At 40.5% G+C, this 15,533-nt stretch overlaps 1 protein-coding gene across 1 annotated transcript in view; it reads left to right on the top strand.

Moving 5' to 3' along the window:
* The window catches only part of enpp6 (ectonucleotide pyrophosphatase/phosphodiesterase 6), a 39,774-nt gene extending 30,677 nt beyond the window's left edge, over positions 1-9,097 (top strand). Inside the window, exons 4-8 of the mRNA XM_030397340.1 lie at positions 5-146; positions 291-470; positions 6,941-7,078; positions 8,193-8,316; positions 8,646-9,097. Coding sequence (XP_030253200.1) covers positions 5-146; positions 291-470; positions 6,941-7,078; positions 8,193-8,316; positions 8,646-8,857 — 796 coding nt within the window. The 3' untranslated portion in view covers positions 8,858-9,097. The remainder of the gene's footprint in view (positions 1-4; positions 147-290; positions 471-6,940; positions 7,079-8,192; positions 8,317-8,645) is intronic.
* The last annotated feature ends 6,436 nt before the right edge of the window (positions 9,098-15,533 follow it).

The raw sequence follows: 15,533 nt of genomic DNA, 5'->3' as shown, positions 1-15,533 counted from the left end.
TTAGGTCAGGGCAAGCGGCCATGGCAGCAATATATTATGAGAAAATAGATGTGGAGGGACATCACTTCGGTCCAGACTCTCATCAAGTCAGAACAGCTGTACGGCAACTGGATCTGGCCATGCAGATGCTGAACAAAAAAATCAAAGTAAGTTCACATAGCATATAATATTATTTATCTGTATATATATATAAATAACTTTTGTTAATATAATTACAGCTGCTGCTGCTTTTCTTGTTATATAGTGTTTTATTTATGTATTCCTTTTGTATGTTGTGATTTTCTTTGCAGGAGAAGAACATGGTGAACCAGCTGAACATCGTGCTATTCTCAGACCATGGCATGACAAAGATCCAGTGGATGGAGAAGGTCATAGAGCTGGATCAGTATATCAACATGTCGGACATTGTCAAGATGATGGACAGAGGACCAGTGGTCAGTTTGTGGCCTAAAGATGACAAGTACCAAGAGGTGAGACCATAATTTATTTTCTGCACTACAGTTAACACTTTTCTGACTGAAAGTCAGAATAGTCAGATAGAAATATTATAAGTTATTCATACAAAATTCATAAGGTGTAGAGATACACTAAAGACAGTGTCTGGGTCCAGGTTGATAAATGATTAAACTATATCATACTCTCCTTGTCTCCAACGAAATCTGATGAATCTACTCATCTAAGCTACACTGCTCAAAAAAATAAAGGAAACACTTAATTGTCACAGTATAACACCAATTTAGTTAAACTTCAGGGATATCAATCTGAACATTTAAGGAAGTAAATCAATTTCACCTGCTTTGGTGCATATGAAAGTGACAACAGGTGCAAGAGGCAAAAGCAAGACAACCACCAAAAAGGGAATGGTTTTGCATGTGGTGGCCACAGACAATTGCTCTTGCCTGATCCTTCCTGACTGATTCTTCTCTAGTTTAGGGTTCTGTTAGTGTCCTTGTCACCAATGGTAGCATGAGGTAGTACCTGCAGTCCAATCAGGTTGCACAAGCAATCCAGCTCCTCCAGCATGGCATACCATGTGTGCGGTCACAAGAAGGTTTGCTGTGTCTCCAGCACAGAGCTGGACAGGGCCATAGAAGGGCATCAAGCCAGCAGCAAGACCGGTATCTACTCCTATATGTTAGAAGGAACAGGAGGAGCACTGCCAGTGCCCTATTATATGGCCTCCAGCATGCTACCGGTGTGCTGACCAAACTGTCAAAAAGCAGAGCATGAGGGCCTGACGTCTTCCAGTGATACCTGTTTTCAAAGCCCAGCAACATGCAGCTCGATTGGTATTAGCGAGGGAACACCAGAATTTGCAGGTCCACCACGGCGCCCCGTCCTCTTTACAGATGAGATCAGGTTAACACTGAGCGTAAGTGACAGGCTTGAAAGAGTCTGGAGATGCCGCAGTGAACAATATGCTGCATGCAATGCCACCCAGCAAGAACAGTTTGGCGATGGGTTAGTGATGGTCTGGGGACACATATCCTTGGAGGGTCACACAGACCTCCATGTGATAGCCACTGGTACCTTGACTGCTGTTAGGTACCGGGATGAGTCAGACCTTACGCTGCTGTAGTGGGCCTGGGTTCCTCCTGGTGAAGGACAATGCTCGGCCTCATGAAGCCAGAGTGTGTGTAGGCAGTTCCTGGATGGTGTCCCTCTTGTTCCCCTGACCTAAATCAAATTTGGCACCTATGGGATGTTATGTATCAATGAACTGATGCCTCCAAGCACCACTACAGACCTCACTGCTGCCCTAATCCAGGTCTGGGAGGAGATCGCCCAGGACACCATTTGCCGACTCATCAGGAGCATGCACAGATGTCTGGAGTGCATACAGACACTCCATACACACAGGGACCATACACACTCCTGAGTCCCATTATGAGTTGCCATGATAAAACTGGAAGTTGGGTCAGCCTGTGATTTGAATTTTACTTTGATTTTCGATGTGATTTTAAATCCAGCCCTCAATGGGTTGATGATTTTGGTTTCCATTTACTTAATTTCTTTCTCAACAAATTATACGATGTTCAAGTAATGATTTTCAGCTTGAATAATTTGTTCATCAGGATCTGATGGTTGTTGTTCTCAAATCACTGTAAATCACAGCCTTGACGTACTACATTTGTAAAATGGTTACAGGGTACACATGGAAAGATTTCACAAAATAACACAGCAAAAAAACATCTGTAATTAATTGATCATGAATAATTATTCTTCTACCAAGCTATGTAATTCTATAGCAAAACTTAGCTGAATGGTTGGCAAGCAACACATAGATGCATCAACAATACAGAGACACAATTGAAAGCATGCTAAAAGATACTCAGCCCTCCCAGTAAATCAAAATTAACAACAAAATCTAAGACGTTGATACAATTTGTATTGCGAAGTCATACTGATGCAAGACACAGGTCACAGGAGTGTAACTATATATTATACATATAGTGTAATAAAATGAGGCTCATCAAAAACCAGAACTATCTCTTTTATAATGGACATTTTAGCATGGTACACACATAATTGACATCATGGTGCATCAAAGTGGCCTATTCAGACCTTTTACGATGGGAGATAAACATAACTTCAGTTGTTGTTGAAAATGTCTTTATTTGGTGTTGTCTTTCTGGCAGGACATCCAGAACTGGGTGAGTGGTTTAGTTTCTTATATGTTTTTGAACATACTGTCAGTGGATAGTTGGATGAGCTGATCCTCCTCTGTCACAGACATGTGCCGTCTGCTGCATTGTCTCTGAATAGAAACTGGATCCATGTCTTGTCCCTGTACCAGGAGTCAGCCTCAGAAAGTAGTTCCTAAATTTACCCTTGAGCACCTCCAAGTGCACAAGAATTGCGCCTGTTACCAGAGGGGAGAGGAGAGCACACACTCCCTCCATCGTCTTTTTTGAGAGAGCCTTCCATTCTGTCATGCAGCTGAATGGCATGGTTATTACGACCTTGCATGGAACTATAAAGTTTGATTAGCTCAGCAAGAAATTTCAGTAAGATATGCAAGTTTGGTGACCCACACATTGTCACTGAAAAGTGCAGCCAAGTCTGTGCGCTTTTGGAGAAGTAAAAACTCTAAAAATAGACATGCGTCATTCCAACACATCTGACAACACTGTTCCACGTGAAAGCCATCGAACCTCAGAATGGTACAGTAGCGCAGTGTTCTTCTCCCTCAGCAGCAAAGAGGTTAGAGAAGAGACGTGTTTGCAAAGCACTCCTACTGACTGTACTGACAACTTTCACAATCAAGTCAATGACACCTGACAATTCAGCAGTCTTTGTAGCATGCAGTGTGCTCAAATCACTTGTGGAGCCACATCCTTTACAAGCGCAAATAGTCCACTTTTAAAACCAGCCATGGCTCTTGCACCATCGGTGCACAGCGCACTACATTTTGCCAATGGAATGTCATTTTCTCTGAAAAAACGACAATCACTTTAAAGATCTCATAACTAGTTGTGTGTTCATGAAGCCACTTACAAAACAAAAATTCCTCCTGCATTTCATGTTGATCAAATGGCAGAAGCTGGGCGTCCTTTGACACATCTGCTGATTGTGTAGCAAATAGATTAATTAGATTGTTTGACAGCACAGTAGAGCAAATGATACACATTGGTAATTCAATGCCATCTGTCTCCTTGAAGGTAAATCCAAACTTCAGAGTTCAGTTTCTGAGGTGGAGGGCATCTCTCTTGTGCTTGTGGAGATTTTTGGTCGAGTTACAAAAAGATCAAATTACCCTTGTAATATATTCACACACTTGGCATAATAATATACTGCTTCAGTTAGTTGGCTGTTGTGGATAGGAGCTGCAGCGTCTTGTGCTATGTGTGAACCAGTGCCCAGCTTGAGAGAGCTAACTTCTTCTGCCTCCATTTAGTCAGTCGCTACAATATGTAATTTGTGGGAACATATTTGGGGAAATTTTCTTTTTTTTCTAGATATAAAAAATGTAATAATGAACCAAAAATGTCACGATCCCCCTGCAGTACTTCTGCGGAACCCCTAGGGGTAGCAGACCCCCTGTTGAAGACCTCTGCCCTAGACTCTTCACTGGATCTGTTTGACAAAGTATCTGTATCTCATGAGTGTCATCCTGAATCTTTCAATTGTGGGTGGGAGTGCATCCAAAGCTTGTCCTCCCAGCAGGCTCACAAGTGGCTTGTGGTTGTTCTCCAGAACAGACTCCAGTGATAAAGTCGCTGAACCTTTCACATGCCCAGGTCTGGGCCTGGTAGTGTTCCGGTGCGGACACTATCCCACAGTGAAAGGTGCTTGAAACAGTAGCTCCCAAACAGAATGATGAAGGTTGTTTAGCTGGCACAGTCTTTTGACAATGGGATCTCCCAAACCCCAATGTTGGCATCCAAATTTGTGAAGATCTTTTCACCAGACAGCATGCCTAGCATCTGGTGCACTGACGGAAGGATAAACCTTTTCCTGCACACGGCTTCTTTGAGGGGAGAGAGGTCGATGCAGATGAGGATGTCTTTGGAATTTCTTTGGAGCATCGCACCGTCAGCTGCTCTAGCTGAAGACTCCTAGATGCTTCCATCTTTACTTTTCCCATCAGAGGCAGTGGGACACGGCATGGCAGTTTCAGAACACAGGCTTGGCATCCAGTCTGACTTTGACTGTGTATGGTTGCTGTATAAGCCTAATCCATCACACAGCTTAGGACAGTTTTGTTTTACAGAGTCCAGATCAGTGCTGTTGTACCTGCTCTGGTACAAAAGTATCATCTGCCTTAGTAACTATCATGAATTTTAGTCCAGACTACATGCATTTTTGCCTGCATCCAGCGTGCCAAGGAATATGTCCTCATCTTCAGTGAGAGCACTCACACTTCTGGATGACTTGCACAATTTCAGTGTCTCTAATGGCAACAACGATCCTGTCTTTTTAACAGTTTGTCATACTCGCAATCTTCAGCCAGTGCACATAGACACATATACAGATTAAATTTGGCACACTCATAAATCACATTGTCTTGGGCACAAAAACATTGTGGAGCCAGCGCTGATGGTGTCATACACTAATTTCTGCTCTGCAGTTATTGTTAGCCCCTCCAAGACATCATCCACCTTGTCACCCATGCAGTATATTAGTGTATTCACCTGATTAGCTCGCAATGATTTGTCGAGGTCACTTGCCATTCTGAAGTGTTTGAAGCATCTGATCCACTTTTCCCATTGGTGTAGCTTTGAGAAATCGAAGGGCTCTGACAGATTATCGAGAATGTTGTAGAGGTCCTATGAGGTTGCTGTTGTTCACGCTACTCTGTCAATTGCTGTCCTCCCTGCGACATGCTTACTTGCGTAGCTCTTCAGGGCATCCTCTCTCTTCCGATGTCAAACTCACTGTTTCTGCTTATCGCATATACTCTTCTTTCTATCACTGGCTCACTTCTTACACCATGCCATGTTGCATTCTTTCAAGGTGAGTGAATAAAGATGTGGCTGCAAGGAGGTAAAGTTAACATGACTTTACTGGTTGCTCACCAAAACATGCTACATCCCCCAACATACATTGTGGCCTGGATAGTCCTTATCTTAGAGTCCCCTCTAGTGTCCAACATACACATCTGTGTAGTTTAAACCACAATCAATATCCATGTTATCCATCAATATTCATTTTACTAAGCTTCTGACACAGCATTTGTATGGTCACTGTACAAAAGCTCTTTATCCCAGTATGACAGTTCACCTTGTGGTGCTAGAAGACCTGTTGGACGATGGCCCATTGAGTGCACAAAAAGCTCCGCTGTAATGCTAGTCAGCTGTTGTACTGTACGATAAGTAGCAGATTTTTGTGAACACACTGTTTAGCTAGCACATTATCCCCAGACTCCCTTAAAAAGAATAAACAAAACAATTTTGAGTTGTTGAGTTAACAGGACCGTCTCTTTGTGAAACTACAAATTCTTAACTACTTTTGCATGTACATGCGGCAAGTCTTATATATTAAGTTACTTCTTTCTTTGTACAAATCACACCCTTGAGAAAATGTTTAACTTACAACCATAAATGAATTCTGTATTTTGCATCATGTCTCCTGAACCAAACATGATGTTATCATGTTTGGTTCAGGATACATGATGCAAAATACAGAATGATGTTTGGTGATGGTGATGTCTAACCCTATGTCTACCCCTATGGTTTGATGACCAAGGATTACAATGACACCATATACAACATTGACAGCACTGATGATGAATTCAGGGACATTGTGAGATGTGACTCAGTGGAAACAAGATAGTCAATGTGATATGTGGAAAAGTCTTCAATTTTTCATAGAAGTATGAAAATTGGTACAGCTGAACATTTTCAGATATGGAGCCATCACAACAACACCTTATGGAGGCCATGGCGTGCATTCAGGATGTTGGAGCAGTATTGAAAGTAGTGTAGATAGGCCACTATGGCTCCTAGGGGAGCCCCAGTGGCGGCAGGATCTGATTTGCTTACAGCGTGCTAACCTAGCTAGCTGTTGTTATATTATTATTACGATCTTTGTTGCTTTTTCTGGCCATGGTTTGTTTTTCCACTTGGTTATTGAGTAAGTTGGATGAAAATCTATGGATATTTTTTTATTAATATTACGCTAACATAAGCGAGTTCTAATAATAGTGCCCTGCAAAAGTGCAGCAAACTCAATTTGTTGAAGTGAATCAACAATAATACAATTGCTGTGTATTCTTGGTCACTAACAACTTTTGCTAGGGAGGAATTTCAAAAGGAGGGCTTGGCATGTGAAGGATCATGTATTTCGATATGAAGCCTACAGGCAAGCCACAGGGAGTCACTAGGCTGTAACAATACTCATTTGAAGAATGATGCTTTATAAGGTTTGTTATTAAAATAATTCCAATAACAGTGTTTGTGTGTGTCTGTGCCTGTGTGCCTGTTTGTTCTATGCATAGGTGTATTCTGCATTGTCCCAGGTCCCAAACATGTTTGTTTATGCAAGAGAAGAGATCCCTGAACGTTTCCATTTCAAAGGAGGAAAGTTTGTTTCACCGCTGACGCTGTTGGCTGACCCGGGCTGGTTCATCACTGAGGTAATATAATATATTTTTCCTTGCAACAACACATTAGGTAGGGAAAAGTGTACTTTACTTCACAACTGCTTTTGAAGCGCATGTAAAGATATGATTTGACACAGATTTACTCAGGTAGCCACATACTTAGAATGCTCTGTTGACATAGAAGTAACTACAGCTGTTTCAACTGTCTGTGATTTCGAGCAGCTCGGGGATTTTTGATCTCTGTTGACTCAAAAATTAATGATGTTTCAATGGTGATGTTTCCTGGGAATGGTTTCACACTTTTCCATTAGGTGGTGGTAATATTTCAAGATATTCAACAATCCACCAGCAAGGCTGGTGGAGACTGCTTAGGCTATTTTTTCTTTATTTTTCACATTTCATCTTGCTTTATTTTGTGTGACTCATGCCTCCTCACATTTCAGATCCCTGCTTGCTGCCCAGTTTTTCCCGCCATTGTGATTGTCTGCCTCTTCCTAAAGTGTTTCACCTGTGTCTAATCATCCACACCTTCCTTTCGTATTTGTTTTTTTATTCTATATATTTATTTGTTTCCTTGTGATTGTTCCCACAGCCAGTCTGTCTTCGTCCCTAGTGTCAAAGTATTTGGCTCATGCCAATTTGACTCAGCCTTGTTGCCCAGTCCTTTTTGGATTGTTTGCATGATCTGACTGCCTACCTGTCTACCTCAGGCAGGGAGGTTTAAGGTCCAGAGGAGGGTCTTGTCAAAGGACATCCTTGACCCTAAGCTAACCGTTGTCTTCCTTTGCCACTACATTGTAAATGTCAGTTCTCTACCTTGTGAACAGTTTTTGTCAATAAATAAATATGGATGTACACATTGCTGAATTGAAAACACCTTAAGATTTTTGGAAGGAAATGTATTTGACAGTTTAGTCAGAGTTTAGGGATACACACATTGTATTAATGTCACATCGAATGTAAACATAACGTTTCACTCACTCTTTTTGTTTTTAAGCAAACTCTGTAGTGAACCATCAATCTTGATAGTTCTTTCTTGACTGTGGAAATAGCAGTTAACACAGCACTCTTAATCTCCTATTCTGCAATTCAACTGTATAATATGTTGTCTGTTTATTGATGTGTGTGTGGTGTGTTCTCACCCTAGAACAAGGCAAGACTCCCATACTGGAAAAATGACTCTGGGGAGCCGTTGGCATGGCAAAATGGCTGGCATGGTTACGACAACGAGTTCCTTGACATGAGAGGTTTTTTCCTGGCGACTGGACCTGGTAACAAACAAATCATATTTTAAGAATCTGGTCATTCTTGTACACTTGAGATCAATCAAGCAAGCAACACCCTGCTTTACAATGCTATATGTTAAGAAATGTGTGTCTAAAGCTGGGTTTACCATGTTCGTGAAAAGATGCTACAATTCCTAATAATTTAGATATAACCCCGAGCATGAAGTTGGGATGTACCCTGAGTGTCTTTTTCCAGATGGAGACTGTGAATTGTGTGGGGTAAAAGGTTAAAGTTAAGTTCAGTATTGTAAATCATAATTTGAAGTTATATAATTGAAATGTAGATCTAATTTAGTTTACCTCATTTCATCTAGATTTCAAGCGGAATGTTCGTGCAGCTCCAATTCGAGCAGTAGATGTCTATAACGTGATGTGCCGGACATTGGGAGTGGAACCTTTACCCAACAATGGCTCCTGGTCTCGGGTGGAATACTTATTGAATTGCTCTGTTGGTCCATCCCAGCCCACAACCATTTGGACCTGCTGTATTGGTTTCTTAGTAATATATATGGCTCAGTGGGACTAAAATGTAACCTAAATGAAGCCTTAAAGGGTCTACAAGTTTGCCAACTTCCTAATTGGACTGGGAAAAACATCTCCATTCCTACAACACTTTATTTCCAATCTGCATACTTAAGAGCCCTAGGCTAAAGTTGTTTTTTTCCTTCTCCAGCTTTCCATGTATGATCAAAATGTGTTGATGTCTGAGGTGGAACAGCATTACATTACATGTCAAACAAAAATTAAAATGTAATTTTGACATTAAGTATGACGTGTGTAATTTTCACATTTTTCCAAGTTCAGCTGATTTTAGCTGGAAAAACTGCGTAGTTTACTCTGCCAATTGATAGAAAGTTGATGAAATAACTGAAAGTGAAAAATGCTAGCTCTAGTTATTGTGAATGCTGATTCAGCACTTACCCTTTCTTATATATTTTTAATATTATTCTGTCTTCAATCAAAAGGTATCATCTCCAACAACTTTTGAGCTACAGAAACCATTCAACCATCAAAATGTACTATTTGAAATATTCAGCTTTTTCTGCAATTTGCATTTTTACAATGGAAGCAGATGAAGAAATCTTCAAATCCTCTTCAAACCCATGCGGTGGGTTTGAAGAGGATTTGAAGATTTCTTCATATTCTGACCTAAAGACATTCATTCATTCAGTTTCAGAAGTTAAAAAACTTTAAACTATTCAGCAAGTATTTCAGCTTTTTAAAATCCTTTACAGTTTTGAAATGATCAAATCTTTAGTTTTGAGGTTTACTGGCTCGTCTTCAGATTTTATAACGGATGTGTATTGCGTGACATCATCGCTAGAGTGGAGAGCAGCTGGAAAAACCTCAGAAAAATTATCTTCAGCTTGATTTAGATCCCGCAGTAATGATCATCATTGAGCTGCGGAACTCCACTGCACTCGGTAATCGACTCACAGGGCTTCCCCACAACAAGGAAGGCTTCTCGGGTGGTGAGTTTTGTTCATCTTTTCCAACAAATCCGGCAACAACATCAAATGTTTGATGCCTCGAAATATGTGCTGGGACCCTGTTTCTAATGTTGCTGAAGTTTGGTGCTGTTCTGAGCATTATTTGTGGCTTTTTGATGGCGGTTTATACTTGGACCCATTTACTGCAGTGTATTGTTGTCCTGCGGTCGTTTCTGAGGTTGCTAAAACTACGCAAGCTAGCGGTCTGCAAACTTTATCTCTCGTGGGGGGGTCCTACTCGGTGTCACGGTGTGTTAGAATATGGATTAAACCGGAATATCCCTTTAAGCAGAGTTTTTTTTTGTTTTCTCCACCTTTCTCTCTCAATGACACAGCAATTTCCAGCCTTAGACTGATCCTCTAATTATGTTGCTTCTCTGTTCTAGTCGCTGGACTGACTTTCTACTGATAATAAAGTGGAACCTTTTTAACCATTTACATTCCAATCGTTACCATGACCTGGATGAGTCAGAAGCTTCATCAACAACTACACCTTGGATGGAAACTTGCTTGAAAAACATTTTTTCATTGAAATTAAGCTGAATTTACCTCACTGTGCAAAAATAGGCATTTTTTCGCCAATATAAGCCACAAATTGACATGACTGTCCTGTAGACAAAACATGAAGTTTGACTTAATTTAAACCATTTTTGACATAATATTTATCCAAATTTACACATTCCTTGATAGGAAACTTGCTTTAAAAACGATTTTTCACTAAAATATTGCTTAATTTCCTTTACTGTTCAAAAAGAAGCTTATTTCACAGAGAAACTCTAGAATGGGCATGAATGACTTTGACCAAAAAGGAATTGAGAAACAATTGAAACCATGTTTGTCATAATAATGATCCAACTTAACACATTCCCTGGTAGAAAACTTCCTTAAAAAACACTTTTCACTGACATCCAGCCTTATTTATTCTACTGTGCAAAAACATGCTTTTTTCACAGAGATAAGCCGAAAATTGATAACATTGTTTTCTACACAAAACATGAAGTCAATTATTATATTATTACTTTTGACTAGAAGTTAGAAGTTTGTTAGGTGATGACTGATCAATTGCCTGCTAAATCTTTATTTGCTTATTATAAATGTTATTCAAGGTAATCAATTAAACTTGAATGACAAAATAAGCCTGCAACTCCAATCTTGGCCAGAGATTGTGCATAACTCTTTTTATTTGCTGTAAAGTAAACAACAACATTACTTGTTTTTTACACAGTCCTGTTGTCAAGATTGTTAAATAGAAGAAGAAATAATTTCCATGTATGATTATCACTGGAGGGTAGCTGGCAAAATGGATACAGAAAAGATATGTTATGACAATTGAAATGTAGGTTTTTTTGTGATTGGCCAGTATCCATGTCATGTGACTGATACATTTCTCTGGGAAAATGATTGTTTTTATTGTCAGTGGAAAATGCTATACTTTAAGATACTTCTGAAATAAAAAATTTCTTTTGATAACATTTCTAGCGAGTAATGTGCATTTTTTGTTTGGATCTTCATGCAGTGAATGTGTATGAGTCTTAGTTTTACTAGTAGCAGGTCTTGCCAGGTCGTTGCTATGCTGGTTATTATATAAACTACGACGCATAAGGTGGACCTGCTGCGTTCAACTTCTGTTTTGTGCCTACCGCATTACTATTGAGCCATGCCATCCAATAAAGCACTCTGTATTTGTGTGTTGGTGTGTGCATAAAATCTGTTGGCTAATAAAACAAATTCGATTGAAGTGACTGTCATCATGACATAAGATCCTATAACCAAGAATCCTAAAAAATCCAGGGATGTATAAAAACTTACACATACATTGGTAACCAGTAATAATGACCTAAATTGTAAATAGTATTGCAATTTCTTATTGTGACTCATTTTGGTCAGTTTTTAGTCCACAAAAATTAACATTTAGCTTAATTGGATATTTTGGACCTTCAATATGTGCTCTCAAAAACTATAAGCCTACTGGCTTGTGACCATGACCAAAACTTTATCCTATACCTAAACCAAATGGATCATTGGAAAGGTCTTTATTTATCTAGTAAATAACATATGTTGATATGATGATTATAATTACTTTTACTGAACCTTAACCTGGTGTATGTTTGAAGGCGTATAATTTAGCAACAAAAAGGGCTACAGACACGGGACCAACCGTTCAAGAGGGCTCTTTACCCCATCATGTGAGTACAACCACCAAGAGGGGGCACAGTAAAATATAGGTCACACATCCAATCCCATCCTCGTTGCTAAGTTTGTAGTGGAAATTATTATTTCCCCTTGTAGAGAAGTGAACAGATAAAGGATGGATCAACAAAAGGTTGTCTTTTTTATTATTTAATAGAAGGTAAAACAGAAAAATAGAGAATGACAGAGTCAATCAATTTCAGCTGAGAGGTAAGGCTCTGCATACCCAGGCGTTCTGGGTAAGTCTGACTTGGTTTTATAACTCGACGGCTGTGCAGGTCATCGACACCTCCGCCCATCTCATGCAGGGGCCGGCACATTGACGGATTTAGATAGCAATGGAGGCACAAATAAGTGTACCCTCCGAGGCGGCGAATCGGCGGACCAAAACAGACCCCCAATTTGCCGCCCTCTGTCTAAAACCGCGGACCTAGCCGCCAAAAGGACGGGCAAATTGGTGGCTTGCTGCCCTGTCTAAAAACGGCTTTAGAAGTACAGAGGACAAAAAGGCAGGTTTATGGTTGAAGATGAGATGGCCTTGAGTAGTTTCCTAAGAATGGAATGTTTATTCTAGTTCAACACAGTTCATTAGCAAAAAGCCACTCACCCCATGTCAGATTTTATGACATGGGGTGCGTCCATGTAACTCACACATATTGAAAAGAGTAATATGTAAGGCCAAAAGGTAATGATACATTTTGCTTCTACACAACCTTCCTGTCCTTCAATGGCCTTTAGAAAAATAGCCTCACAGAGAGACAGTAGTGGTGCTGCACTCCTGCGCATATAATAAGCATGCACACAACAAACAGAAGTGATTGGTGCAGAACAGTAAGTTTTTGTGAAGTTTGGAAACAGAAAGAGGACAGTAATTGCCACAATCTGTATGATTCACCTGAAAAGTAATTTGTTGATTCCTTCGAGATTGATCACAATCTGCAATCTTCAGATCCACACCCCTAAGAAAGATAGATCATAGAATCATTCTATGTGGACATAGTCTACATATGCAACAGATCTAAGGTAAATCCTTCACTTTTTCATGAAAGCATGAAACTTGGTACAGTTGTATAATTTGGGGCCCTGAACATTTTCAGAGATGGACACGAGACAGCCATGGCAGCCATTTTACTGTCCACTGAAACCAAGACCAGACCAATGGTCAAGGGTTACAATGATACTGTATACAACATTATAAACAGTTCAGGTGAACAGTTAAAGTTGAATTCATTGACATTATGAGAAGGAAATGACTGTATCTGACAAGCTAAGTGAGAATTTTCAATATCATGTCAGTTGCATGCATGTTGTGAAGAGTTTTAAAAGTTTATTCTTTTGGTTATCAACCCTACCAATACAGTGACTGTAAAGAGTAGAACAATTATCAATACAGTAAATGCTGTACATTTTTAAACCTTAATTTATTGAGGGGAGTTTCTCTTTTTCAGGGAGTGCCCTGATCACATTCACACAGTAACTCATTCACACCTGAAAGCTCCTCAGTACAGCCACAGTTTCATCTGCAGTCGGGATTAAGGGCCTTAAAGGGATATTCCGGTGTAAATTTAATCCATGGTCTAAATCACTGTGAAACTGTGTTACACTCCCTCTCGAGAGATCAAGTTAGCAGACCGCTAATTTACGGAGTTTTATCAACCTCAGAAACGACCGCACGACAACAATACACTGCAGTAAATGGATCCAAATATAAACCACCACCAAAAAGCCACAAATAATGCTCAGAACAGCACCAAACTTCAGCAACAGTACAAATAGGGTCTCAGCACATAGTCCGGGGCATCTAACCTCCGCTAGCTTAGCTAGGGAAGCTATTGGGATGCTAAAAACAGACTTCAACTCTCCTCCATCAGCTTCCGGGTCGGGGAAGTCCCGACGCGACGATTACTGAGTGCGGTTAGAAATGCTCAATTCTGTTCTTTTCCCTGTCAGCTCTCGATAATAACTGTTATAAACTGGCAGGTAAGACACATATGAACTTTGATTGCTTTTCCATGGAGTCATAACCATACATTTTCATCCATGAGCCGCGGAACTCTACTGCACTCGGTAATCGAGTCGTCGGGACTTCCCGTCAACAGGAAGCTGCTGCAGAAGAGAGGTACATTTTGCCAGCTTTCAGTAGAAATTCAGCTAAGCTAGCGGACATTAGATGCCCCAGACTATGTGCTGAGACCCTATTTGTACTGTTGCTGAAGTTTGGTGCTGTTCTGAGCATTATTTGTGGCTTTTTGGTGGCGGTTTATATTTGGACCCATTTACTGCAATGTATTGATGTCGTGCGGTTGTTTCTGAGGTTGATAACACTCTGTAAATTAGCGGTCTGCTAACTTGATCTCTCGAGAGGGAGTCTAACACAGTTTCACGGTGTGTTAGACCATGGATTAAATTTACACCGGAATATCCCTTTAAGGGCACCTCTGTGGTGGTAATGGGAGAGGGGCAAGTGCTGCCAGTCTGGGCATTACCCTACCACTGCCCGCAAAATGACAATAGCACCATATGTTGTTTGTTTGTATGAGTTTGGCGAAACAAGTGAACATGAACCACGTTTTGTTGTTGTGCATTCCTTTTTCTGGTGAGATCCTATCACAAAATGGTCTCTAGCAGGATTTGAAAGGATTGTGAACCAATCCTGATTTGGCTGTCATTTTTGGATTGTTGGTGTGGCCCTTTTTGTGGTTGTTCTATGCTTGTTGTGTTTTCAGAGGTGCTTTGGAGAGGCTGGGTGAGGTTTTCCCCTGATCCATTGTGGCAATCAGCGGCAGCTGAAACACCCTCTCTGCTCGCTGACTAATGATTTCGCAAGATCGAAAAGGTACATGGTCAAACCGTTAGTGCTAGTGTCTACTGAGTATCTTGTGTTTTGTTTTTCATCCAAAGATCTAACTTTGCCTCTTTCTCAGGATCAGTTCCATGACGAACCTACTACCAAGCCTCCAGCACCAACTCTCCCCGGGATCCACTGTGTTATATAAGCGGTGTGCACTCCACCAGTGTAAGTGTGTGTTCCCTCCACCTCGTCTTCAGTCGACACGCAAGCCTGAGCCAGAGCTCTCCTCCACTACCTGGCTTCTCATTGTGAGAAACGCTTCATTTGATTTACTCTGTTTCTTATACTTATCCAGCTTTAACTTCATTGTAACTAGATTGTAATTACGACAACCATCATTACACATTGCTCTTATATATTTCTTTATCACTGTAAGGACTAGGTATAATGTCCTTTTTTACTGTGAAAAGTGAATGGCATGAGTGTAGGGATCTCAACTTTTCTGAAACTGTGAACACATTTTGTCAATGTGATAGCACCATAACTTTGCAGGACGTAGTCATGAAACTTTACAGGTGTGTAGCTGAGATCAAGCTGAGTGTGTGTGTGTGTGTGTGTGTGTGCAGTGATGGGGAAGCTACTTTTAAAGCGTAGCTTGTAAAACTACATGTAGTTTAGTGATGGGAATTCCAGCTCTTTTAAGAGAGCCGGTTCTTATGGCTCGGCTCACT

Source organism: Sparus aurata, chromosome 18, assembly GCF_900880675.1.
Source record: "Sparus aurata chromosome 18, fSpaAur1.1, whole genome shotgun sequence".
Taxonomy (NCBI): Eukaryota; Metazoa; Chordata; class Actinopteri; order Spariformes; family Sparidae; genus Sparus; species Sparus aurata.
The sequence above is the reverse complement of the archived record's forward strand: the minus strand, read 5'-3'. Positions and strand labels throughout refer to the sequence as shown.